The sequence below is a fragment of the Apodemus sylvaticus genome, chromosome 13, assembly GCF_947179515.1.
Source record: "Apodemus sylvaticus chromosome 13, mApoSyl1.1, whole genome shotgun sequence".
NCBI classification, from domain to species: Eukaryota; Metazoa; Chordata; class Mammalia; order Rodentia; family Muridae; genus Apodemus; species Apodemus sylvaticus.
The window spans coordinates 74,220,994-74,245,317 of NC_067484.1; the positions used below are offsets into that span (position 1 = coordinate 74,220,994).

General features: G+C 39.5%; 1 protein-coding gene across 1 annotated transcript; it reads left to right on the forward strand.

Moving 5' to 3' along the window:
- The first annotated feature begins 222 nt into the window (after positions 1-222).
- Positions 223-23,087, forward strand: Slc25a46 (solute carrier family 25 member 46). Its single transcript, XM_052155403.1, has 8 exons — positions 223-616; positions 2,831-2,873; positions 4,261-4,318; positions 7,396-7,473; positions 10,133-10,233; positions 12,779-12,835; positions 15,319-15,376; positions 20,882-23,087. The coding sequence occupies exons 1-8, from the start codon at positions 334-336 to the stop codon at positions 21,458-21,460; spliced, it is 1,257 nt and encodes a 418-aa protein (XP_052011363.1). The 5' UTR covers positions 223-333; the 3' UTR covers positions 21,461-23,087.
- Positions 23,088-24,324: the final 1,237 nt, after the last annotated feature.

Sequence of the window (24,324 nt, forward strand, 5' to 3'; positions counted from 1 at the left end):
CATCTGGGTGAGGGGAGTCAGCACTTTGTAACAGGCCGAGGTCATCCGTGTCCGCTGCACCTCTCCGAGCATCCCTGCTAGCAGAGGACACACCTTGCATCTCTTGGGACCAAGCCCAGCAAGCATCCTTCCCCTTCCATCCTAAGCCGCGTCTCCTTAGCAACCAATTTAGGAAGCAGCGCCCATGGGCGGAGTCACGTGCTCCTAGGACTTCCGGGTTTTAGCCGTGACTTCCGGTTGTCAGTCTCCAGACGCGCTGCGGCTGCGGCGGGGACGCGGTGGAGGCCTGGGCTCCGTGGGCCGGCCTCTCTCGTCCTCGTCCGCCCGTCCGAGATGCATCCGCGGCGCCCTGAGGGCTTCGACGGCCTGGGCTACCGGGGAGGCGTGCGGGACGATCCGGCTTTCGGCGGCCCTTTCCATGCGCGCGCCTTCGGTTCAGGGACGGAACTGGGCCACTGGGTGACGACGCCCCCGGACATCCCGGGCAGCCGCAACCTGCACTGGGGCGAGAAGAGCCCTTCGTACGGCGTGCCGTCCGCGCCCCCGACGCTCGAGGGGTCCGCGGAGGAGCCCTTTCCCGGCGGCGGCGAGGGCCCGCGGCCGGGACCGAGCAGCGGTGAGGGGTGCGGGGCCCGGCCGGGCGGGTGGGCCGGCGGACTCCGGAAGCGCGCGCAAGGCCCGCCTTGGTCCTTGCACACGCTACCACACCCTCTGCCCTCCTTTCGTCCTCTGCCCTGAAAGGAGCCTCCTCCGCTGGCGATTTGTGCCCGGGGATCACCTCACTAGGTGACATCTGCATAGCCTAGGATGCATGGGCAGGAGAGTTTAGGGGCCCTGGAACGTTGCTGCCAAGGGCCTGAAGCAGGAAAGAAAGAAATTAGATTATTTACTGTTGTCAGAATTGCTTTGGCAGGTGAATTTTCTTGATTTAGTTAACTGACTCATAGTGTTTTGGAAAGACGCTTTTCAGTCTCGGCAGATTTGGGGTTGAAGATTGTCTCTACCAATCATAAATTTATCCGTGTTTTCCCCGATTCCTCGGTTTTTCATCTCTTTAAGTCTTGTCGAGTGACTATTTTTATGAGAGCTAAATAAAATGAATAACAGTAATGTAAACATGCACAGTAGGATAATTAATCTTTTCACGGACCCTTCGCACCACGGGAGTTCTGATTTTAAATCCCAGATCCACACACCTCTGTGAAGTTTTCCCTTCTGACCTAAAACCCTCCACTTAAGAGTTAGAAACACTAATATAACTTGACTTTGTAAGCAATGACTCGCTGAAACAATGAGCTTCAGTTGCAACACTGCATGAACTATGGATGTTTAAAATCTGTTTTCTTAAGATGTAGATAACGCCTGACTTATTTTCTGGGAGTAACAAATTGTATCAAGTATTAAACATTCTATACATAATCGTGGTACTCATTCCCTCAGTTTTTACTTGGAAGTTCAGAAGTGTGGGATTGAGCTAGAAGACCCTAATTATTAGTAAGTACAGGAAGCGGTAAAGAAGGGTCAGTGCGTCATCCCACGTCACTTCACTAAGTGAATCAACCAAGCTTTTGGCTGTTATCTTGTTTGGTTCACAGTTCTGGTCCCAGAATAATGCTGGCGAGCTCCTTTTTGAGTGAAGCTATAAATGAAATGATTTAAAACGCAGGTATAATTGCTAAAAACTTACCACCTTAGGCAGTAAAGTTTTTATCTTTTCTTAAATTACATCTTAATGGTTCAAATGAGGGGAGACTTGCTAGCACTACCAGTTTATTTTGAAACTGTTAGCAAGTGAGTGACTGTGACTATAAGGTTGTCAACAAGGAGAGCCTCACATAATTAGCATTAAGCCTTCCTGAAATGTCATAATTTTTTTAGTATTTGTATAAACACACCAAAGAAAGTGCTTCAACATGACAAAAGCTTCCTTTCTAGCTTGTTTATCTGTCGAGGTGAAGCAGGCACCTTTCCCCAGGGGCATACTTGCACGGCCTGTTCCTAGAGTATTCTCATCATAAAGAACCATGGCTTCCTTTGAAAGGACAGGGAAGGGAGGAGGGCCTCCTGAGAAGATTGATATTTACTGTCTACTCCACTGGCTAGATTACCATTAGGATTTGGGATTCCTTACTTATAGACTTCTATTTTGACACGTACATAGGAGTGTTCAGCTGTTAGCTTTCCAACAGTGCTGTAGAAGGGAGCAAAGAATGCATCTGGGGTCCTACCACACTGTATTAAACAGCTATGAACTATTTAAAACGGAAGGTCATAGGGAGATGCTGTGTTTATCCTATATTGATAACATTTAACTACTCTCAGGTTAACTATTTTGCGGTATTTTATATGCAACTCTAGTCCTTCAGTAATAGTAGATGACTAATTGTACAGTCAGTTCCTTAATGAATCAGAATGAGCATCCATAGAAAATTTTAGAATGATTGCAATCAGAAATTAAAACTGCAATGCTTAGGTTCTATCTGAATACTAATCTGACATAGTTCACACATGGTTTTAGCACTTTTAAGATAATTGTTTTTGATGATAAACTTTCTAAGTTTTTTTTTTTAAACAGTCACAACTTAGAATTATCCTGGATAGATAGCAAGCCCTTGTGACAACAGTTCGTTGGAATGAAAGAATAGTTGCTCTTTAAGAGGTCCATACCTTGGCACTTGCCGTATGCTCAACCAGAGTCATTCACTATTTAAACTGACTCTATTCCATATCAGAATTTGAGTTTTGAATGAACAGCATGCTAACTCTAAAATTTTGGTTATCACAGTAAATATAATATTGGTTATGAGTAATCTTATTCCTTTTATTTTAGAACAGTTGAATAGATTTGCTGGATTTGGTATTGGACTTGCAAGGTAATCTTAAGATTTTTTTTTATTTGAGTTTTTCCCTTAATTATATTATTACATGATTAACATTTCTTCCTTTTGGTTTTATTAACAGATTATATATTTACCTTGTAGGAATTCATTATTTAGAATCTGTAACTTGATTTTTTTTAATAGCGATAGAAACCAGTCATTCATTACATGAACACAAAGTCATTTTGTAATGAATATGATAATTGCTTTCATTAGTCTATCAGAATAGAATAGAATGTAATCTTCCTTCTCAAAGTGATAACATGATTAACATTTTCCCTAAACTTTGCAGTGGTATCCATGTAGATTTGCAGCATAGAGACAGGATTTTTGTTTTTAATTATCATTTGGTGGACAACCTCCTTTTTTCGGTTTTGTTATGGTTTATAGTGGTCATTATAGCTAAGAGCATTCATCAGTCTTATTTATGGTATTGTGAATAAAAAAATTCATAAATATTGGACATGTACATTGTTTATTCTTCATATCAGAATGGCCATCATTTTAAATATCTTAATCCCCCAAAAAAGACCTTATTTGCATATTAAGACCTGAGTGATATTAGTGTCAGCGTAGATAAAGATCAATATTTTTCCATTCTGCTAATCTTTTCAGCCTAATTCTTTATGCTTAAAGCTTTATTCCATTTTATATACTGTTAGTATATATATATAAAATATATGTATCTATATGTGTATCTATCTATCTATATATAAATGTATATGTCACTTTTAGAGTTTAAACCTGTAGTTGTAATTATTTTACAAGGAGCATATTTAAAAGAAATATTTGATGCATAAAGTAGTGTTTAACATGGTCATTAAAAATCCTATATCTTGCCGGGGTGGTGGTGCATTCCTTTAATCCCAGTGCTTGGGAGGCAGAGGCAGGCAAATTTCTGAGTTTGAGGCCAGCCTGCCTGGTCTACAGAGTGAGTTCCAGGACAGCCAGGGCTACACAGAGAAACCCTGTCTTGAAAAAAAAAATCCTATGTCTTAAGTACCAAGTATATCAAAATAAGAATTTATAAAATGAGAATCTTGAAAAGCAAATGACTCTCCTTCATATGAGAATTTTGTTCATAGGACATTTTTAAAAAGGCAAGTTAAGTGATGTAGCATTTCTTGTGTCAAAAACACAATATTTTTATGTTTGTACTATAGATAATATTACATATTTACAAATTCGTGGATCTAGATTTCATTTATATTAAATTTATTGTTGGTATTATTTGTAGATATATAGAAGTTAAATCCTTAATTGTGAAAATGTAAGAATAATTTCAGATATATGTATGTTATAATATGTATATGGACATAAATATATATATGTCTATACATATATAAGTAAACACACACACATATAAATTATTTCTGTACAGTCTCTTTACAGAAAATGTCCTGGCCCATCCTTGCATTGTTTTACGCCGCCAGTGTCAGGTAAATGTAATTTCTTGGATTTCTGAGACAAGCTCAATTCTAACTAGAAGCACAGAATTCTGATAAAATGATATGAAATTGTGTACCCATTATCCTATATGAAATACTTCAAAATGTATAAAATTTTAGTTCTCAAACTTTGTAGTCTTAAAACTTCAAAATCTTAAAAGTCTTTTTAGCAGGACTTTGAAGATGCTCTGTTTATCTAGATTATGTCTGTCAGGAGTCATAGTTTCAGAAATGAACACTGATGTTAAAAATGATCTAGTTTGCTAAAAAATGCATTCATCCGATATTAAGAAATAATCTTTACAAAATTTATGTTTTTACAAAGTGTCTTTACTATCTGGAGCAACAGGAATCAGCTTCTCACATCTGTTGTCCCTGTCAGTCTGATATAGAATGCTGTTCTAAAAGAAACAGGAATATTCAGTCTCCTGTACGTGATGTCCTTGAAAATAGGAATATTTCTATTCTTTTCAGATACTGTACCTTCTGAAGTTAACATTGAAACTTACTAAGTTGTGGTTTCTTAAGGGTTACATGCTGTGTGAAATCTGAAGCAACCTAATTTTTTTAAAAAACTTTTAAATTAAAAGGGTCCCCATATTATAATTTATATCACATGTGATTATCTATCACCCTATATCAGTTATTTCATAACCATTGATTTGTTGACTTACGTGCCCAGGTTGTAAATGCTGAATCACTGCATACCAAAATCCATCCCTATTGAGAGAACCACTTAGCTCACAAGAAGTCTGTAATCACTGTATATTCTTAATGAGATATACATTCCCACAAAATCTTTTTAAAACATTTTACCAAAATGTATTAATTATACAAAATAGATGAATGATAACCTTTTCATACATGTCTATCATGTCCTTTGAATTTTCTTGTCCCGTCCCCGTCCCTTGTGTCCCCCATCTTCTCCTTCCCCTGGTCTTTCTCTTATCCCATTAGTGCACTTCCTGCTTTCTTGTCCTTTATTTTCTTATTATTTCTCTAATTTACAAAAACCCCTGTATTCTGTAGATGAGAAAATACATAGAATTTGTCTGCTGTGGCTTCTTTTGCTGACTCAGATCTCTTAGTTCCTTCCAATGCATTTTTTTTTTTGTGGCTGCATAATTGTGTATCTGTGTGTGTGTGTGTGTGTGTGTGTGCGTGTGCGTGTGCGTGTGTGTGTGTGTGTGTGTGTGTGTGTGCGCACGCGCACGTGTGCTGGTTTAAGTTTTCACTAGGACCTCTGTAGTGCCTCCCACTGCAGCTGCTCTGAATGCGTTCCTTCTCCTCACAGTCTCCAGCACTTGGCCTGCTGCTTTCCTTGACTGTAGCAGCTCTAACGGGTGAGATGGAATCTCTGTATGGTTTGATTTATATTTCGCTGGTATATAGTGAATCTTTTTTCTTGAATTTTTTTGGCTTTTTGTATTTTTTCTTTAGATTATTTCTTTGGATTGTTGGTGGTTTTGGTGTTTAATCTCTTTAGTTCTGTATATGCTCTGGGTAGTAGGTTTCTTGTCAGATGTCTCACATTGTGTAAGCTTTGTTTATTTTGCTGAACAGAAACTTTTTAATTTATGCTGACCTAATTGCCAATTCGTATTTCTATTCCTGAGTTATCAGAGGCCTTTTCAGAAAGTCCTTGCCTATGTCAAGATTTTAGTCTATCCTATGTGTTCCTTGGCCAGAGTCAACCTTTTAAATCTTATTAAGGAACTTCTGATTTGTACTTGGAGAAAAGTGGCTTCTTTTTTCTTTTTAATATGCATATGAGTGTCCTCTCTGTATGTACACCTGCACACTAGAGGCCCTCAGGTCCCTTTATGTTGTTCAGGGCCTTGAAGAGCAGCCAGTGCACGTAACTGCTGAGCCATCTCTCCACCCCACCCCCTTTCTTTTTCCTTTTTTTTTTTTTTAACAGCAAAACAAGAAAACAAGGTCCTTTGTTAATTTACATGTACCCTTTTGGTCCGAGCATGTCGGTGAATGGCTGAGCATGTCATAGGCCCTTCATTCATGTCTGGAAGGGGGAGATATACATCTCAAGTGTAAAAGTGATAGTTTGTATGAAAGTGATACTTTGATAGGGTATTTTTAAAAAGAGGAAAAAATAACCCGATGTTCTGTGATAAAAAGAAAAGTGTCTAAGTAGGTTGCAAATATATCATGCAAGAATTTTACCTCATGACAACCATCTTCCTTATGTAACACAATGCTACTTAGAAAGGTGATAAGTATCTATAGATTAGGATAACTTAATTACCCTTTGTACTTCTTCACCATGGATACTCTTCAGTGAAGATTGTTTTTCCTTCTTGTGAGTATCTGTGGTGAAGAATATAATAGAAGAAATACACCTGATGCTTCTGCCTTGATTATTCACCATTGCTTCTGTACTCATAGCATGTTATCATCAGTGGGAAAGGACGTGTTGCCTGAGGAAAGCTAAGGGAGTATTTTCAACTTGCCAGGCCTCTGGTAAAGTAATGGAGTGCTCAAAGGAACTGGCCCGCACTGTAGCAGGTGCTATTATGTAACTTAAATTCTCTGTAAAATAATTTTCTCACATAGGACAATATAAATCAGTACAAATTAATCTGTTTATACTTTTCACTGAAAAATAAGAATGCATAGAAAAATAACTACCTAAGTAGTATTGGCAGTTGTAGATGGGCTAGAACAGTAAAATTTATTTGTATGTATTTAAATTGTGGTGATGATATATCATAATCCAGTATACATAATTTTGACATGTTTGGCTGGCTTATAATTCCTTCGTTGATCCTAAGCTATAGTTTTAAAAATGCTTGGCCAAAGTATGAGTATGAGATTTAATTCAAGAGCTTAAAACCCTACTTCTTAAACATCAAAATCCTCTTTACAGTTTTCATTGTTGGTATTTTATGTATTAGTCTATATATCACATTTATATCAGCATATACACAGCACTTAATGCTAATTTGAAATGCTTATTATTTGACTTTAGAACTTAACCATTAGGTTATGCTTGAAATTTTTTGTGGCCTTATTAATTCTTGACAAAACAAAAATGTTACATATGTTTACAGGTCAATTACCATGCTCGGCATTACCACCTCACTCCGTTTTCAATCATCAACATTATGTATAGCTTCAACAAAACGCAGGTGAGATCCAGTTTGTTAATGCTACATATTTAAACTGTTGAGCATTAGAGTAAGACTTCTCCTTTGAGTCCTTCAGAACTTCACTTAATTCAACAAACTTGCAAAGAACTGTGCTAAGTTCCACAGTTAGCAGCAGGTAAGGTAAATGCAATCAAGAGATTTACGATTTAGTCATAGAGACAAAAGTGTCAGCAGGAGCTGGTGGTCCAGTGTGTGGTTTAGTATGAGACTATAAAGTGCTGATTAGTAGATAGGAAAGAGGTACACACCACACTTACATGCTTATTAGTTTTCTCATTGCCGTAACAAAATACCTGACAACATCTAAGGTAAGAAGGGGTTATTTTGATTTGAAACATTATGATCATGGTGGTGAAGACATGGAGGCCTTAGCCCAAGATGATCACTCTGACTGGGAAGCTCTTGATGCTGCCAGTCTTCAGGGTGGTCTTCCTTCTCAGTTGAGCACTCCCAGTCTGTTTGCAGTGAGGCTTCACTATCTCAGCCGAGCTTGACCCCAGACTGTGATGTGGGAAAGTGGGTGAAAGAGAGTTGTCAGAAAGTCTGCTTCTTCATGCTGACCTAAAGGTTTTGAGTGTTGATATTCAAAGACAAAAAAGTAAAGGAGTGGTTATAATGTGGGGACTAGACATAATGCATATAGTAGATCCTTGTAGCAGAGGGTGAGGGTAAGAGGAGGATGAAAAAGAGCCAGAGAAAAAGTAAGCAGAGTCATAAAGGGCCTTCGCAGTCTGTGCACTTTATCCCAAGAACTATAAGAGAACCACTGAAGAGGTGTACAGCAGTGATTCGCAACCTGTGGGTCATGAGCCCTGGGGCAGGGTCACATGTCAGCTATCCTGCATATCAGATATACAAAAAAGGGCAAAGTTAGAGTTTTGAAGTAGCAATGAAAATAATGTATGGTAATGGGTTAGCACAGCATGAGTGTGTCACTGTGTTAGAGTGTCAAATGCACACACAGATTGTGTGAATCAGAATTTAATTTTTTTTGTTGAGGGTTTCTTTTTTACCCTGGCAGTCTTGGAACTTGCTCTGTAGACCACACTGTTTCCTAACTCAAAGGTCCACTTGCCCCTGCCTCCCTAGTGTTGTGATTAAACGCATAAGTCACTACCTAATTAAAATTTAAAATTTGTATGTTTGACTTCTAAGAACTTTTCCACATAAATATTTGTGATCATATGTAAAAACGTATATGTAAGGATATCATATTGTGGAATTTTATATAATAATGAGCCAAAATAGCTTGGCAGTAGTGGGAGTCCCCTTTAATCCCAGCACTCTGTGGAGGGGAGGCAGAGGCAGGTAGATATCTGAGTTCAAGGCCAGCCTGGTCTATAAAGTGATTTCTAGGATAGCCAGGGCTACACAGAAAAACCCTGTCTCTCAAAAGCTGAGAGAGAGACAGAGACAGAGACAGAGATAGTGGGAGGGGAATAAATGAGTCTAGAAATCAACCTATCAAGCAGTAAAGTAACAATGATATATTTAGGTGTCAAAACACCAAATGGCCTTTATAAATAAGAAACAATCTCTGTGTGTACTGATATGGAATGGTTGCTGGGTTGTTTATGGTTCAGAGTACATCTGTTAAAAATGAACATGGAAAAATTGTATATCTTTCCGTGCAGACAGATATTGTGTTATGTGCTGAGCTGTCTCTGGAGAATGGAAGATAAAAGCTTTTGCAGGACCAGGATGAAAAAGAGATACATTAGCCGGGCGGTGGTGGCACACGCCTGTAATCCCAGCACTCAGGAGGCAGAGGCAGGTGGATTTCTGAGTTCGAGGCCAGCCTGGTCTATAGAGTGAGTTCCAGGACAGCCAGGGCTACACAGAGAAACCCTGTTTTGAAAAACTAAAAATAAAAAAAGAAAGAAAGAAAGAAAGAAAAAGAGATACTATATTGCTTCTTTTAATTTTACAATGTTGCCATTTTATTTTCTCATTCACTAATAACATAGTAGCAACACCATGGTGTTATTGTAGCAGAAACAGTGAACTCTGGCAGTGCTAGAGGTATATAAGTAATAAGGTAAGGGTGAGGAAAGTAGATTTAGAAGAGGCTGGGAACATACAGAACTTGGGTTGATTACTTGGGAAGAATGAGAACTGCATGATTTTGGCACAAGGATGAAGGAGCTGTTGAGGAAAATAGGAACTCCATCAGAGAAGGAAAAGAAATGGGGCGAGTGGCTATGCTGGGGTGAAGCTGGGGGTGCCTGTAGTCGTGGAAACAGTTGGACTTGTAGGGAGTTGAATAAAGAGATACCTGAGGGTTTTCAATAAGCTGGCCGTCATTTTGGAGCACTTAATTAATAGAGTGTCTTAGTTCATCTTAGTCTAACTAGGCTGCCATGCAACATTAACACTGAGGCTACTGTACTGGTACAGGCCTTGGGATCCTGGGACCTGGGAGGTCGAGGAAGGAGGATCAAGAGTTCACGGTGAGTCTCAGCCACATAGGCCGCCCTGGGTTATGTGAGAGAGCCTCAGGAGACCAAGAACAATGTGGTAGAAACCCGATTAGTTGCAGTAAGATTTATATACGAGTAGTGCCTTATTAGCAGACATCGGCAAACCTTCTGTGTTTTTTACAGGCATTAACTGAACTGTTTGTATTGCTTCCTTTTAGGGACCGAGAGCCCTATGGAAAGGAATGGGAAGCACATTTATTGTTCAGGGAGTCACGCTTGGAGCAGAAGGCATAATTAGTGAATTCACACCTTTGCCGAGGTACATGCGTAACCCTTTTCCCATATTAGTTTTATATTAAAGTTTTATCAAATATGGAAGCTAATATCTTGAATCTGAAAGCTGTCTGGGATAGCCCAGAGAAGGGAGTTCAGTAAGCGTCTTCATTGCACCTTGCTGACTAAGTGTGTGATAGGGCGCTCTGTTGGTGTCCTACTCTCTGTTGGACATTCCTGCTGCTAAGTGAGAAACAGGAGTGTGGGGCAACTTCCTCGTTAAGGAGCTCATTTGTTTATAAGACATTGTGTGAGTTTGCTATAATGAAATAATCTCCTTCAGATTCCCAGGTACTTACCTGGAATTATTGGTAAGAATTTCAAAAATAACTTAAAATGAGGTAATTGTGAGTACGAATTGACTGGGCCGGAAAGGCTTTCCTTCCGAGAAAAGGCAGCAGCACCTGGTCTCACAGAACTTCCACAGTCTCGGTGACAAAAGGCAGCAGCTTGGGCTTGGAAATGAAAAGAAGCTTCTGTGAGCTCATCTCTCTCTTTGTAAACATTTTTTATTAATTCTTAGGTAATTTTTTGTATATAAAGTGTCTTGGACATATCCAACTCAAATCTTTTCTTTTCTCCCACTATCGTGACTTTGTAGTGGTTTATTCTCTGTGGGCCTGGAATCAAACATCTGGTTTTTGATAAGAACAAGAGTATTCCTAAGAGGTAGAACAGAAAGTATTGGTTCAGACTGACTTGTAGAGAGCTAATATGTTAATCTTAACCTCATTGGGGCAGTTCTGAGTTACGCAACGGAAAGGAAAATGCAGAGTTAGGAAGGCATGCTAGGAATAATTGATGATAGTTGCAGTTAGATTGCACCTGGGAGTTTCAGGAGGAGAGTTGCCGGCAGTGGCTGAGATTTTTTTTTTTTTCCAAACAGAAATGCTAACTGAGGTGGAGAATTCATTAAGAATAAGTTAGAGAAGTAGTTAAAGGAATTTAACTTTCAATAAATAGAGTTTAAAATTTTTGCTAGAACCGTAGGGGGATATCTTAGTTACTTTCATTTTACTGTGAAGATATGCAGTTCCAAGGTAACTTATTAAAGAAAGTATTTAATTTGGGGCTCACAGTTCCAGAGGGCAGTAGACTATGGCCATCATGGCAAGAGCACTGCCAGAGTCAGGTAGGCATGGTGCAGTAGCAGTAGCTGTAGCTGAGAGCCTTCATCTGACCCACAAGTTTGCAGCAGAGGGGGGGAGAGCAAGAGTGCTCAGTGGAAATGGCGTGGGCTTTGAAACCTCAAACCCATACCCAGTGACACAGCTTCTCCAAAAAGACCACACCTCCTAATCCTCACATCAGCCTGTGGGGGCCGCTCTCATTCATACCACAGAGGGCCATTTCTAGAAGGGGGCTGGAACTGCGGTCAGAAGTTATTTAAGTGTAGACATAGCTTTGAGCATTGGGGCATAAAGTATCTTTCAGACTCAATGAAATTCAACTAGTAACAAAAGTTATGATATGCAACAAGGATAGATCCTGGACAATTTGTGTGTCTACACGTCTGTACCATATGAGGGGTGTGGGGATGGTGACAGCAGTTGTGAGGGGTAGACTTAGAACAAAACTAGAGGGAAGGTTCATGACATAGATTCTAGAACCAGGGGTTGTAAACTTCAGTTGTAGTTATGCTGGGAGAGAGAACGTAGATAAACATAGGGAAACTGAGTTTCTTTTCTGTGGGTCAAATTCAGCCGTTACTTGTTGCAGGAAAGACAGCACTGGACTTGTAGAAAGCCCCAAGAAGACTGGCACTGTAAGTGTCCTACAGTTATGGCTGTTGGCAGCAAGGCACTCAGAGACAAGATATGAAAGGGATGCTAATAGATGGTAGTGAGCGATTGTAATCTGTTGGCTACTTTTTGGCATGACCAATTTTCTGTAGTATATTTTTCTGCATGAACTCGTGGATAGTGTTAAAAGCTTTGAATAGCTCTGGGTTATTTATCTAAAGGATACATTATCTTGATTGTTAAGAAAGGGAGTTAGTTAAAGTTCTAACCACCAGTATTGCACATGTACTCAGTGTTGGTATTTAATCTTGCAAGGAAAAGGAACAGGCAAGAAGCTAAGAGCAAGCTTTTTCTGATGTGTTGCGTTCAAAGGACTGTGTAGTCTCAGAATTCCTTTAATACAGCTTTGCTAAAGGTTAGCAGCCAGCTAAGTTTTCTTGACTCATATCTTAAGCGGAGGGTGCATGCTGGCGCTCGCCTAACTTTTTCTTTCCGTTCAGTGTAGGATCCTGGCCTGTGAATTCACCCAACCTTGAAACCTCCTCACAGCTATGGCTGGAGGCTTGTCTCCTGGGTCTTCTCATCTGTCGTACCAACACAGTAGTAGCCATTATGCAGTCAGTCCCAGCTTTCCCTGCAGCCTCTGTCAGCAGTCACACAGTCACTGGTTCTCTGTTTGAACCACAACAGTGTCAGAAATGTGTCTAGGAAAACCCATTCTACAGATTAAAACAACATATTTTAGATAACATAGTTTTTGTTCTATTTACATTTACTTTTACATTTTAGGGAGGTTTCACACAAATGGAACCCTAAACAAATAGGTGAACACCTTCTTCTGAAATGGTAAGTATTTATTATTATTATATTTACTTATTTTTATATTTAGTTTACATCCCGATCACAGCCCTGCTCCCTTCTCTTCCCAGTCCCACCCTTAAAATCTCTCCCCATTGCCTGCTCCCCGAAGGGGAGCCAAATGGTAAGTTTTAAAAATGACATCGTTAGCAGAAAGTTTTATTAGCTTTTTTAGTGTTAGAACTGAAAAAAAAAATCTTATGCCTAATATAGTGAAGGAAGCTAGAGTACTAGGAATGGGTTTTTGAAGAAAAGTAATACAAGGCTTAGGGATAAGCCTTGAAATACATTCGGAATAACAACAGCAACAATAAAAACAAAACCAACAGTAATCTTGAAATAAACATGCTACTTAAAATAGCATTAGGCATTTGAAACATAAGAGTTGTGGCTCAACTTTTGTTTTGTTTTAGATACTTTCTTTTGTTCTTTTTTTTTAGGGGTCAGGTGGGTATGTGATATGTGTGCTCCTGTGTTTGGGTGTCCTCAGGAGCCATCTACATTAGTGTTCAATTTATTTCCACCAAACGCTGCTCCCTCCAGCTTCTTCTCACAGAGACCCTCCCCCATCCCCGTGTTTCCTTGTGTAGCCCTGGCTGTCCTGGAACTCCACCTGCCTCTGCTTTACAAGTACTGGGATTAAAGGCGTGTACCTCCACTGCCCAGCTCCTGGTTCTCTTTTTAAGATTATAATATAATGACATCATTTCCCCCTTCCCTTTTCTTCAGCACTTTCCATGTCCCCCATTGCCTTTTTCCTTACTTGTTCCTTGGTGTATGTGTGTGTTTCTTGATACATAACTACAGCCTTGTCAGTCCATATGTCACTTATATGTATATGTTTTAGAGATGATCACTTGGTATTGGGCCATCAGTTGGAGCGTTGTCTGGGGTTACTGACTAGATAGAGCAGCCCGCACGCCCCAGGAATCTATCTGTTTCTATGCACCCAGCACCAATATTACAAATGCATGCCCCTGGGGCTGGAGAGATGGCTCAGTGGTTAAGAGCACTGGCTGCTCTTCCAGAGGCCCCGAGTTCAAGTCCCAGCAACCACATGGTGGCTCACAACCATCTGCAATCCCTCTTCTGACAGCTGCCGTGTGCTTATATACATAAAATAAAATCTTCTTTAAAAAAAAAAGCCTGCTTCTCCGCCTGGCTTTATACATGGGCGCTGTCCATCACACCTTGGCTCTTCAGGATTGCATGGCAAGCGCTGCACAGCTGTGATTTCCCCAGTCCTCTAACCTAGGTTAAAAAAATTAACTACTATGGGTTGAACATGATGAAGCCTACCACATGAAATCCAAAATACATCAAATTCTGAAGAGTTTGAACACCAACATGACATGTCACATGTCTTCAATTTCTTTAACCTGATCCTATTTAATTAGGGATGAGGTGTCAGAATATAGCCATACAGAAAATACTCTGTAAAAACACACAATCTTTGTGTGTAAAAGTATAACATAGAAATTAGTATTTGTATCTAGACTTGGGTCCTGTCCCCAAGATATCTAGTTACTTATATGCAAATATCCCCAAATCTGAAACACATCTGATCTTGAGCATTTCTTATAAAAGGGATTCTAAACCTGTGTCTTATTAATCAGAGATATGAATGTATGTATTTGGTGAAGAGTAAGCTCAAATGATAGTCACATTACAGCGTGGTGTCAGGGCACCTAGTGATATTACATGAGTAACTATGTTTACATATTAAAAGTTTATTCTGTTTATCTGGAGAATTAGAAATGTCTATGAATTAGAAATTTCTCTAGCTTGCTGGCTCCCTGTGGGAGTCCAGCACATAATTACTTACTGATGTCCCACTAACCTTGGAGGAGAGTACTTACCAGGACCTGGTCCCCAAGGGTGCTGGTCCCACCCATGAAAGGATTTTAAGTAACTCTACTTTTGTAATTTAACCATACTGATAAAGAAACAGCTTAGGAAAGCTGCACAACATTATTCTTTCATAGTAAAAGGGAACTTCGCTTGTAGTTGTAGGATGGCTTAGTTCTGCTGATGGCAAATGTAGGAAATGATAGTAGGATAATAACATAAGCATTTTTTTCTGCATATCACTAAGCTCTAGACTGACACAGTTGCTCATCTAAAAGGCTTACAAACATATTTCAGGGAGCGCTAGTTATATGCTAGTAGATGTCCAAAGAGTTGATCATAAATGAACCTACATTCTGCTGAAGGAATAATCTGGGATTTTTTGGGTTTTTTTGGCAGACTGTCTTTGTATTATTGTTACTTTTTAATTTCCATCTCTGTTCAATAAAGTATGCTGTGTTTCAGTGCTCTGAGTTATATCACTAGTTCCAAAGTATAGTTGAAAATTTAAAAAGATCACTTTAGGTTTGAATGTAAATTTAGGTGAAGACATTAAAACATCTTAAAATTTCATGTAATCATCTTATTTTGTTGTACTGATATAGTTGCTTTAATTTCTACAGCCTAACATACATGGTGGCCATGCCTTTTTATTCAGCAAGTCTGATCGAAACAGTACAGGTGAGCTGCTCTTTATTGTAACTTTTTTGTAAGTACTTTTAGCATATTTAGTATACTTTGTCTGATTTAAAATGTTCATTTCACAGACACACTTATTTATTACATACTAGCACGGTCTGACATTTCCACTGCACATGGGTCACACTTATGGTGTAGTTCTTCTTCTCCCTTCCGTACTCTTTAGTTAGGTGTCTCAGAACCCAAACTGACTTGTTTTGGTCTTTCAAGGCCTCAAGATCAATTTAAAATGCTTATCGTAATGACTGTATTAATAATTGTTTGATCATAAGAAATAATCATCCTAACAGGAAGTTGTAGTACCTGTAGATAATTAACTACACAGCATTTTTTAAAAATATCCCTCCAAAGGAGCATTCAGTGTTGGCCGAATACAATAAATGCAAACAAGCAGTTTCCTTTTAGCATTCAAATTCTGATTGCTCGTTTTACTATTTCTAACCACATGGTGGCACTTCAAGCACATTGAATTACATTATCTTTTATAGGTGACATGTAAGCTGAAAGTGCTTGTAGTTTGTCTTCTCTTTCCAGCACCTGATCTTCAATACTTTTCCCACCCGTGTTAATGCCTGCTCTGTAAATTGCTTGCTATGACAGCCTTGCCTTTCTGGTTTTTGTTTTGTTTTCTCTTTATTATCTGTATCCACTATATCATTAATCTCTGATTTTCCTGTTGTTAGAACTAACTTTGGTTAACTGAAATTAACATCTTATGACAGAAACATATTTGTCCTTTCACATTTGGATGGTATTGTGCAGTTCTCAGAGTTAGTCTGTCAAGCAGTCTCAGTTTAAAGATGAGAAAAAACTATCAGAAAGATAAAAATTTAAGGCAAAATACCTAAGCAGCATGCTGAATCAGGAAAGAAGTTTTAGCTTGGGACAGATTTGACACAGTCATATATGTCTGCTTAAATTAGAACTGTAACTTTAGACAGCTTCTTAAATATTATCTTTAGCCTCCCAAAGCTCCCAGGGACTAAACCACCAACCAAAGAGTACACATGGAAGAATCCATGGCTCCATCTGCATATGTAGCAGAGGATGGCTTTGTCTGGCATTAAAGGGAGGGGAGGCCCTAGGTCTTGTGAAGGCTCAGTGCCCCAGTGTAGGGGAATGCCTGGGCAGTGAGGCAGGAGTGGTTGGGTGAATGGGGGAGCACCCTCATAGAGCAGGGGTTGAGGGGGCAGGATAGGGGGGTTGCAGAGGGGAAACTGGGAAAGGAGATAACATTTGAAATGTAAATAAAATAACCAATAAAAAATTAAAAAATCATCTTTAGATAGTAATTTTGTCTTATAGAATAGGAATAGTGTTTAGTAAGTAAATCTCTGTATTTTGTCAGTATCCAGCTTACGTAATGGATCCTCTGTGTCTGTTTTGATGCTGTCCTTGGTGTGTCCTCTGTGTCTCACTCAGTGCCCTGCTCGCCTTGTCAGGTCCTTTGTCTGTGGACAGCTTGCTTTCTTAGGGAGATCACCAGAAGAACTTCCATTTGAAGCCCTAGAATAGGAACTACTTCCCATTGGTTAATCCTTTATCCAGTGTCCTTGAGTCCAGTCTATATGCACTTGAAAAATTAGTGTTTCAAAGTTCTAGTAGTTCTGTCCCTTTCCTAAAATAAGGGTCCATATTGATTTCCCAGGATCAATTTCAGACTTCTTGGATAGTGTGGTATCAGAATTTTTATTGATTTTGCGTTTTCGTTTTATGATCTTTAAGGATATTTTCTTAGCCTATCAAATATTTATTAAGAAACAACCTGTATCAAAGAAGGTCTTAGACTCTAATAATACAGTAATACAGTAGCAAAACATACTGATAGAAATCATCTACTTCTGTAGCACTTAAAGCTTGTGGGGAGGATAGACATTAGTAAGACATATCTAGACTCTGTAAGAAAGTAATATTGTCAAAGAGCAAAGCAAGGATGGAGTGTGGGGAAAGGGGGTAGTTAATATTTTTGAAAGCTCAGATGAAGCCTCATTGAGAAGGTGATATTTGAGTAAAGGTCTGAGCCTGAGAAAGACAGGAAGAACCTTCTGAGCAGAGGGAAGCAAATACAGGCTAAGCGGATTGCATCCCTGGTCTTGGCCAGTTGACAGGCTTGACTTTGACTAAGTGAGAGGGTCCCGCTCATTAGGTTAGAGTAGTAAGAGGGGCCCCATTATAAACATATTGTAGTGTATGTAAGCATTTAGCCTTTGCATTAGAGCACTGCTTCTCATCTCTAGCACTGTGATGCTTTAATACACTTCTTTGTGTTGTGCTGACCCTCAACCATAAAATTATTTCATTGCTACTTCATAGCTATAATTTTGCTACTGTTATGAATTGTAATGTAAATATATATAAATATATATGATCTCTCAGCTTAGTGAAGCAGCACCTTTTCCTTTATTTTTTTAGTACCTCTGGCCAACAGCCTTTTTGCTGATCCTCTTTTGTGACAAGTAAGGCTGGCCTCAAACTTGCCAGATAGCCAACGATAAACTTGCACTTCTGAATCTCTAGTTTCCAGCTCTCAAGTGCTGAGATTACAGGGATATGCTATCACTCCTGGGTTTCTGTAGTACTGGAGATCTAACTGCGCACCATATGCATTCTAGACAAGCATTTTACAACTGAGCTGCACACATCTCCAGCCTCTTGGATGTTTTTTTCTTTTTTTGATGACACAAAAATGTAATCCAGCAGTAATTCCCATTAACTCTGATCTTAAAAGCATAGTTGAATTGGTTGTCTTCCCAGGCCAGGCCAGCCTTGTCTCTTCTCTGGAGATTAACAGTAACTTTATAAGTGCAGTTCTCAGCATCTGCTCTTGTCATTGTTGGCACAGTAGACAGTGCTATTTTACAGCATAAATTGTATCAATTTGATCTTTTGCTTAAAACTAAGCACTTATTTCCCATGTGAACAGATGCCATCAAAGTTCAGCTTGGTTAGTCAATGAGTTTTATTGGGTTTATTATAGAAATACAGGTAAGGGGTTTCTTACAGGAGCAGAAATCACGCAAAGGCACTTGCATCACCAAAGCCTACCTTAGCATGGTGACAGCTCACAAAGTTGGGAACGTGGAGCACGCAGGGGCACGGTAGGTTGAAGAGTGTCTTTCCAAGGGAGATGTTACCATCTCCAGGCAGCTCGGCTGGGTTTACTTCCTGGCATCTGGTCTGGCCCCACAGTCTTGTCCAGGAATCTTTGCAGTTTGCCTTGTTTGAGAGTCTTCTTTGCATCTCAACTCCACTCCTTGGAGAGTGATTCTCACCTTTTATTGTTTACTCTGGCAGGGAGGGCCTAGTGAATCTGGTTAATTTCAGGGACTCCTTAGGATATTTTGAATTGTTTATCTTCCTGTTTTAGGAGCTTCCTGCAGGATGGAATGTATCTTAGGGTTTTACTGCTGTGAGCAGACACCATGACCAGTAAGCTCTTATAAGGACAATATGTAACTGGGGCTGGCTTACAGGGTCTGAGGTTCAGTCCATTACCATCAAGGCAGGAACATGGCAGCATCCAGGCAGGCATGGTGCAGGAGGAGCTGAGAGTTCTACATCTTCATCTGAAGGCTGCTAGAATACTGACTTTCAGGCAGGAAGGATGAGGGTCTTAAATTCCACACCCACAGTGACACACCTATTCCAACAGGGCCACATCTCCTAATAGTGCCTCTCCCTGGGCCAAGCATATAGAAACCATCACAGAATGTTTCAGTCTCAGAGGAAGCTTCTATAGAACAGCTGAATACATAATATTTTATACTACCTTCTATCTTTATAGGAGGCTGAAATAATGCATAGGAGGAGTTAAGTATAGTAATAGTTGTTACACAGCCAGTAAGTTGAGAAGACAGGATTAAATTAACATTTCAGGGATCTTTAAGTACCTTCAATGCTTACTTACGTATTGTTGCTTCTTAGTGTTCTAAGGAGTTCAGTTGAGGCAGGCTCTCCACTTCCCCCACCATATCTTACTTCCACACTAGAATAGCTGTCCACTTCATTCCTGTGTTTTGAGGATGTAATGTAACTCATCATTTTTTCTTCCCTTTCCTCCCTCAAAACCTTCTCACTATTTCTTCTTTGCTCCTTTGCAGAGTCATAGCCTCCTTTATTTGCTGTTACCTTCATTTATGTATATGTGTAGACATATATGTTCTTAAATATAATGTGCTCAGGCTGTATAATGATACTCATATGTACGTTTTCAGGACTGACCATTTGGTATTGGATAATCAACTGTTGTGCGTCCCTGGAGAAGAATATTTTCCCACTCAGAATCCTTCCTTGCCTGCAGTTCCTTGCATAGGATTGAGGCCTCAGGGACTTTTCCCCCCATCCACTTTGGCGTTTCTCTTGGTGTGTCCTTGTTCAACTTCTGTTGGTAGTCATGGTGTGATACTTTATGTGTGTAGCTTCTATACTACTAGGACACACACTTTCACAGCAAGGTCACTGATCTCTGGCTTTATAATTCTTCTGCAGTGTTCACTAAGTTTTGGGTATAGGAGTGGTTTGCAAATGTATCCATCCACTGGAATTGGGCTCCACAATTCTGCAGTTTTAATATGTTATGGTTTTCTGTAATGGGCACCATCTAATGCAAAAGATTGTTTCTTTGTTAAGGATCAAGTGCGACAGTTATCTGTGGGTAAGGACAATGTTTCCATTGTTTTTAGAGATTATGCTGCTTTAATAAAGTGGAGGTTGTAGGTTCTGCTTCAAGACCCATGACTTCTTAGGAGTGGCTGCCTAGGTTTCCAGCAGTAGGCGTGTTTCCTTCTCGTTAAGCTGGCCGTAAGTCCAGTTAGAGAGCTGCTGAGTACCACCAGGGTGTGCATGCCACTGCTGCATTCAGGGTAGCCTTGCCATGCTAGTTTCTGTGGTTCAGAGGCATCACAGCTGGGTAGGACTGTCGGGTGATTCCCTCCTTTGGGAGTGTATATGGCAGCTTCTGGTACTATGAAAGCTACTCTTCTGGGAGGAGGCCAACCAGGTCAGGTGTCTCTGGGCCCTGTTCCTGAAGTGCATGATGTTTTCAGCTATAGGGACTTCCTTCTACTCTTGGGAGGCAGCCAAGGCAATAGCAGTCGGCTGAGTGGAGGTCAACTATGTCCTGCTCATTGCTCTTTATGGTATTTCTTTTGAAAAAGAATATAATGCTAATCCAATCTCATAGCTGAAGTTGGCAAATCATGGATGTTTTTCTTCTTTTGTGAGTACATTTATCCAAAGGGACCTAATAACAGTATTTTCTTCAGCAGTCTTTAAAAATTATTAAGTCGTTGGGTCTGGAGCGAGCCCTCAGTGGTGAAGAGCACTAGCGACTCTTCCAGAGGAACAGGCTTCAATTCCAGGGAATCTGATGGGCCCTGTAGGCAGGCCACACACACGGTGCAAAGACACGCCTGGAGCGAGACAACCACACATGAAACCAGTCCGTCTTGTTAATATAATTGTGCCTTTTCATCACTTTTGTTTCAGAGTGAGATAATCCGGGACAACACTGGCATCCTGGAGTGTGTTAAAGAGGGAATTGGACGGGTGATAGGCTTGGGAGTGCCTCACAGCAAGCGCCTTCTTCCACTGTTTTCATTGATCTTCCCGACAGTGCTGCATGGAGTTCTTCATTACATCATCAGCTCCATCATTCAGAAGATTGTCCTTCTAATTCTGAAGAGAAAGACCTATAATGGCCACCTCGCTGAGAGTACTAGCCCCATGCAGAATATGCTGGATGCTTATTTTCCAGAACTTATTGCTAACTTTGCTGCCAGCCTTTGCTCTGATGTTATACTTTACCCATTGGAAACTGTTCTGCATCGTCTTCATATTCAAGGAACACGCACAATAATTGACAACACAGACCTTGGCTATGAAGTACTTCCAATTAATACGCAGTATGAGGGAATGAGAGACTGTATAAATACCATCAAGCAGGAGGAAGGAGTGTTTGGTTTTTATAAAGGGTTTGGTGCTGTTATAATACAGTATACACTGCATGCAACCATCTTACAGATTACCAAAATTATTTACTCCACACTTCTTCAGAATAGCATTTGAGATTTAGGTTCTCTGACTGGTTGATCCAAAAGATGTTGTCTGGATAATTTGCTATGACATTTCAAGTAATAAAAGTAAAATACTGTGTGGAAAGAAATAGGCTGGGAATTAAGACTGGTGGAAAAGCTCATGCTAATTATTCTGACTTTCTATTTTTCTTAAGGCATAGATACATAGATAGATATAATACTGGATCAAACCTTTCCAAAATTGAAAACTCAATAAAGGTAATACTTTAAATTTAAAATGTAAAGTTACATTTTAGTATAACACTCATGCCGAAGTAAAATTGAACCTGGGCAGAAACAAAAATGTATCAAGTATAAAATGAAATTGCAATGACTTGAATCTATTTTATTGACCTTAATATTTGTTATATGTTTGTTTAACTTGGATTCAGGTCAGTGTGTTAATTCTTAAAGCAGTGGATAGTATTGGGATTTTACCTTTAATCAAATAGATTATGTCATTATTGAAAAAAACCTGATGATTAGATTTGGCACGGTGTAAGCAGTGGTTGAAGGGTTTTAAATTGTATTTAACCATTTTAATTGCTGTACATATTTATTCTGTGGAGCCATTTGTATGTGTGTACGTGTAACTTGGGATTTCTTCCATCCCTGTGAGTTTTCATAGACCAGCTTACTGCATCAAGAGAAGGCAGACACGTTCTGCTGGGACATCAAGAGTAGGACGCCAAAATGCCAGAAAGTAGCTCTCTCGTCTGCATCCCGTCCAGCAGTGTCAGAAACTTGAAATTTGTCGTATGCTTGTGATGTGTGGATCATCAGATGATTTTGTAGAGCTACTTTTAAAGATGCCTAACAATCATGGCAGCCGTTACCATTTCCACACTTACCTTAAGGAACCTCACTTGTCTTTCATTTCTAAAAGAACTTATCTTAGAGGGAACAAAAGTAAAGTTCTCCTGGGAATTCGTGCCTCCTGCTCACCATAAATAATCACTGCAATCTTTCTTTTTTTTCCTTTCCTTTTTTGGTATGTGTGCGTGCGTGTGTGTGTGTGTGTGTGTGTGTGTGTGTGTGTGTGTGTGTGTGTGTGTGTGTATAAAGTTTTATTCTCCAAATAGGCTACCCTGAAGATAAAAATGAGACATTCTTGTTACTTTTTATTTAAACTTGCTTGGATAAGTACTGAATAAAAATATAAACCTCATAGGAAATTTGCCCTTATATTTTATGAAGGAGGAGGAGGAGGAGGAGACACTATATTTCAACAAATGAAACTTGTTAATCAGTTTAATAATAAAGTTGATGTGTTCCATGGTGGATTAGACTTTGTAATAAAGTGTTGTGTAGTTCACTGGTCACTCATGCAGCATTTAGCATGTCATGTCTTCATGGGTATGCTCAAGTTAACAAACACTGACGTGCAGTGCCTGCAGGTGTCGCCCAACCTAGAATGCATGCAAACTAACACTGATGTTACATGTTAAACGTTGCAGAGAGTGTTTATACCATGACTGATAAAAGTGGGAGCTTAACATGGTCACGGAAAAGCATGAAGTAGTGTGTCCGTAGCAGCTGTGCCTACCAGTCTGTGTCTCTGAAGAAATGCTGTCAACTCTTCAACTCCTCAAAAGGGAAAATAAATGCTGTTGATCACATTTTGCATTTTATGGTTAATCTCTTAACGTGTGTTTTTCTTTGTGTAAATGGAGTTAACATTTTTTATTGATTTTTAGCCGTTAAATTTTTAGATGTTTAGAGTCACCTTCCTCAGAGTCTCATTTTATAAGTCAAGGGGTTTCTGAGAAGAAACCAGAAAATTTTGGTTTCAGAAAATGGTTAGAACAGTCTAAATGGAATCAAGTATTTACTAGATAATTTTTGTGGAATTTTCCATGTATCTAAAGATTAGATATTTAAGGATTATTTATTGACAGTTACCATGAATTTAGTAATAAAAATGTATTGTATCTGAGGTCAAAATGTAGCTGAACTAAACTCATGATTGCACTTATTTCCTGTTTCCTTGCAGAAGTCCTCACAAATTACCTTAGAAACTAAAGATGGAGTGTTAATTTGTTAAAATGTAACCTTTGAAAGTCAAACACATTTTAGCTGGCTAATGTTTCTCAGTGAGTTAATACCTTTTGTACTCAGTATGACAAGTAGCCCCATGGGTGTGATTCTATTAAGTAGAATGTAACAAAGCAATCACTCAGTGATTGTGCAAAAAGCTTCAGTGTTTTTATCCAAGAACCCCAAAATCTGTTTGGAAAGTGGAAGCTGCTGCCTGAATAGTTGGACTGTCGGTGACTGAGGCCATGGAGGACTTGTGCTATGTGTTGTGGCTGCTCTACAACAGAAGGGACATCTTCCCAGTGCTTGCAAAAACTGTCTAGGCTAAGTGACGTAGAAAGCTTAAGCAAATAAAACTCTTTGCTAAGGGTTCACATCACACTAGAGTTAGTGGACTAGTTGCTGGCATTTCTGTGTTCTGTTCAAGTATTTGGCGTGATACATCTCACCGTCCCCCCCCCCCTGCCCTTGAATAGGTACTGTCTTACTTTTGAGCTGTTTTCTTTAATATAGTACTAGTTTGTATAGCAGAGTGACAAAAGCCTGTGATTTAATCTTACATCTTGTTATGTCAGCGAGGAGGTTTATTTTCTGTTTTAGATTTTGTCACAACCATTTTAAATATTTTAGGTAGTAAGTTGTAATATAAAAGGTTTGATAAAACATTGAAATCAAGCAATCAATATATTTCTACTATTGATAGTGGAGGACTGCTCATGATGGGGGTGAAAGGTAATATTTTTTCTAGATAGAAATGATCAAGAGAAAGCTATAAAATCAAACATTTGCCACCACCTTGCATCATAAAACTAGGCTAAT